At 44.6% G+C, this 3756-nt stretch overlaps 1 protein-coding gene across 3 annotated transcripts in view; it reads right to left on the bottom strand.

Annotated features, from left to right (window-relative positions):
- sdk1b (sidekick cell adhesion molecule 1b) overlaps nt 1-2921 on the bottom strand; it is a 255116-nt gene extending 252195 nt beyond the window's left edge. For 2 of the 3 annotated variants that reach the window (XM_020614282.1, XM_020614284.1), the window contains exon 1: nt 944-2921. In XM_020614282.1, the coding sequence (XP_020469938.1) occupies nt 944-1106 (163 nt within the window). In that variant the 5' untranslated portion in view covers nt 1107-2921. The remainder of the gene's footprint in view (nt 1-943) is intronic. The other variant, XM_020614283.1, reaches the window with a different exon arrangement.
- Nucleotides 2922-3756: the final 835 nt, after the last annotated feature.

Below are 3756 nucleotides of genomic sequence, written 5' to 3'. Positions count from 1 at the left end.
ACCGCGCCATCTGTGACCCAGAGAAAACTGTGTGCTGACACCAGCCTGACCCTTTCGTTGCTTTTATTTTGCAACTTTGACATGGTCCTGTGAAGAACATGTGCACACACACACACACACACACACACACAGAAACACACATAAATCCACGGTTTCTCCCCATCACTTTCTCTCTCTCAGTAGTTCCAGAAGAAAAAGCACATAAATGCATGTAACATGGAAACACACACGATATCTGTCCTCCTTCCTGTTGCTGTATTCAACAATTACACCTTACAGTGTCCCTCTGCAGCCACAAGTACCACACACTCGTGTGAACACCTGCCAGCACAACAGGGTCAATTCTGGACTAATCAGAGGCAACTTACATTAATAAATGTGCAGCTGTGTGTGTCTGTGTGTTTGTGAATTTGTGTGCTTTTGTGCCAAATGAAAAGCTGTGTTTAACCAGGTCACTGACAAACAGGGGGATTATCAGTGCTTGGAAACTGTAACACTTTATCCCCAACACACAAATACACATCCTCGGTACCTTAATCCCACAATCACCACCCTACAATCTATGCATCACCATAATAACAACAGTTCACATAGTGCAGCAGGTGCCTGCCCCCTTCTCCATCTCTCTCACACAAACATCAATCTGACTTAATTTACAAAAAAAAAAACATTGCTGGCCTAATAAAAAGCACTACAGAGACATTGTGACTAATAGATCAACTCTAACACATGGTCAAATAAATCATACCCTTGTTTTCAGTTGAAGTGCCATCATCTCACTTTGCTCTATTCCCCATAGGCCCAGTAACAAAGGAGTCAGGAGTTTCACTTTACACAATGCCCTTTAAACTATTACAGTATGAATGTATGTATGCAGTACATTATATTCCTTAGTGCACCATCTGACACCTGAACACAGCACTCCCAGGAGTTCCGTTCTTACCTTGGCCGTGCAACATGTGGCAGCTGCTGCCGAGGAGGAGGAGAAACAGAGGCAGACACCACCGGCTCCCACTCCGGGTCCTCATCATCAGCTGCCGTCTCTCTGCTGCGGGTCCGTACACACGCTCCGGGGACCCCTCGGAGCAGCAAATACCCGGTTTCATAATGCGGGAGAGGGACCTAACAGTGTCCGTGTCCGCTTGTGCTTTGCTGCTGCAACTCTCTGCGAAGAAGTCCGAGCGGAGAGAAACCGGATTCAGCACTGCGCACTGCTCCGCGCTTTCCCGGGTGAAGCGCAGATCCGAGCTCTGGGGGTTCACCGCTGTCACGCTCTGACTTCCCAGCTCCGGTTGTCCAAGAGGCGGAGGGAAGGGGATGGGGGTCACCTCACCAGCAGGAAGACTTTTCCCCACTAGTCTGTCTTCACGGTATAACGGCACGGTAATCTCTATCTGCTGTGGCGGAGTCCCGGTGTTCCTGCGCCCTGCGGTACCTCATTTTCATTTGCACTGCTCCGAGAATTAATACATGTTGGTGTGTTTTAGACTTGTCGGCTTATTCTCTGTATGGACCTCCAATCCATGCGTTTCGAGGATTTGTCCTGCGGACCATTTAGTTGTCCTGGTCGTATTAACAGAGAATCGATCAAACACTCAGATTATCCATCTGTGCTTTTGTCCATGTGCTGTAAAAATCAATTCGGTCATCGATTCGGCGAATAGCCCTGGTTCTGGTTATGTCTGCACACAAACTGGGCAGACAAGTGTTGTGACTGAGAGCTCTGCAATCTGGTATCCGAGCACAAGTTAGTTAGTTATCCTAATTAACCGTTAACCTTAAATCGTCGCGGGTCGAAATCACCAAGCGCTCCCACGGGAGGGGACGCTTCCCTCGGATACAGGATACGCCAACTTGCCGTAATGCCTCCGTGTCTCGGGTTACACGGAAAATGACACAACAGGTTAGCAGCAAAACAAACGCATTACAAGTTTCTCAGCAACAACTGTTTTAAAGCCCGATGTATACACACTGCTGAAGAGGAGTTCATTAAAGCCACAAAAGTAAGAGTGTGAACAGAACAACGGCCGTTACACCGGGGCGGTCACGTTACTCTCACTGCGACACTGGAGCCTTTCGCCTTTTCATCCACACTTCAGCGGTCCTAAAAGCAGTCCACCCGGGCAAGAAACCGAAAACCCCACTACTTAAAATGTGTTTTATCGTTGTCAGTTCGTACTCACGGGAGTTTTTCTCCCAGGTTGCTTCGTTTTAGCCGGTGTCCTCGTCCATGTCTCGGTACCCTGTTGAGGTTTGAGGAGCTGACTGAGGCGATGCGTCTCCTTCCACTGAACACCTGCCACCCTCCTCTCCCCGACACAAACCTGAGAGGGCTTTAGTTCTTATCCAAGCTTTTTACCGTGGTTACGGTTTTCTGTAAAAGCACGATCAACATTTATGAGTGGCTGTATGCACTTTTTCCACTCTTATGCACCATTGTATCCTCAGTCTCTCCTCTCAATCTAGTCCAAACTCAAAAACTGAACTTCTATTCAATTCACTATCATCCCTTGTTGCTGATTGGTCGAGCCACATGTTCCCACTGTTCCTATTGGACAGTTCGATCCAAGGGGCGGGAAGCAACGCCAGTACGGATAGCGTGGTGGACGGCGCCCCCAAACCCCCACAGAGACAGTTTATACAAATGTCCTGTCAAAATAGACAAGGAAACAACTATTCAGAGGCCTTGTGTGTGATTATTGAAAATTGATAGATACATTACAAATCAAACGTTTTAGAACACCCCGATTTTTCAAGTTTTATTCACATTTAAGCAGTGATGAATAACCTTAAATTGTACAAAGTTAAGAAGTAGGCTAAGCTACCAGTAGTAGTAGTAGTAGTAGTAGTAGTAGTAGTAGTAGTAGTAGTAGTAGTAGCAGTGGAGCCTTGAAAATTGATGCAAACGCCTCTTACAGGTGTCCCAAGCAATACAAATAAATACATTTAAAATTTTTAAGAAACCTCCAGGCTCCAAAAGATGATCAGCTTGAGAAGATGAAATGATCAGCAGTGTCCAGATTTTCCAGATGAAAAGTGAAAGCAATGCAATCAACAAGTGCAACACATTTTATGGGAACTTCTGCAGCAGTGCTACTGTATATGTCTGAACAATATTTGATTGAAATTGTCTAAATAGTGACACAAGTGTGTTTGGCTGTTAAATCATACTAATATCAACTAGAAAAATTTAGATGATCCCAAAGTTTTGACTGGTAGTGTACAGCAAAGAGGACTATAGCACTTGGTTTTTCCTGACCCGTTTGCCTCATCCCTCATTCTTTACTGCTTTACAGGCCTTAAAGTATGTTTCTTTTTAGAGTGTATTATCATATTGATACCCTTCATCTCTACTGAGTAATTTCAGTAACTTTATGTGAAATGAGAATGTGAAAAGTGCCCAAATGCTTTTCAGTTTCTTCTTCTACAAGAAATTTTTACGGACTTAATTTGACAACCCACTCCTTCTTCTTAGCCTTTTCTTTATATGGTTTATTTGCTCATGGGTAGTTCTGGTGGGACTTCAAATGTCACTTAGGCTATTGACTAATGGCCTAAGTGACATGGCAAACATGACAGGTATACATTTAAAGAAGAGGATGAGGATTTTGTTCTGATATTTCTATCTGATTTATCCATAAAACTCTGAAGCGCTACCGGTGGTCCTCCAGGAACAAACAAGCATTTATTTCATTAGAAGGTAACTGCTTAGAGCTTCATCTTAGAACTAGTGATAACCTAGTTTCTTCCATAGTG

The sequence above is a fragment of the Monopterus albus genome, unplaced genomic scaffold, assembly GCF_001952655.1.
Source record: "Monopterus albus unplaced genomic scaffold, M_albus_1.0 scaffold144.1, whole genome shotgun sequence".
Classification (NCBI taxonomy): Eukaryota; Metazoa; Chordata; class Actinopteri; order Synbranchiformes; family Synbranchidae; genus Monopterus; species Monopterus albus.
This window is presented reverse-complemented; position numbering and strand designations above follow the sequence as displayed.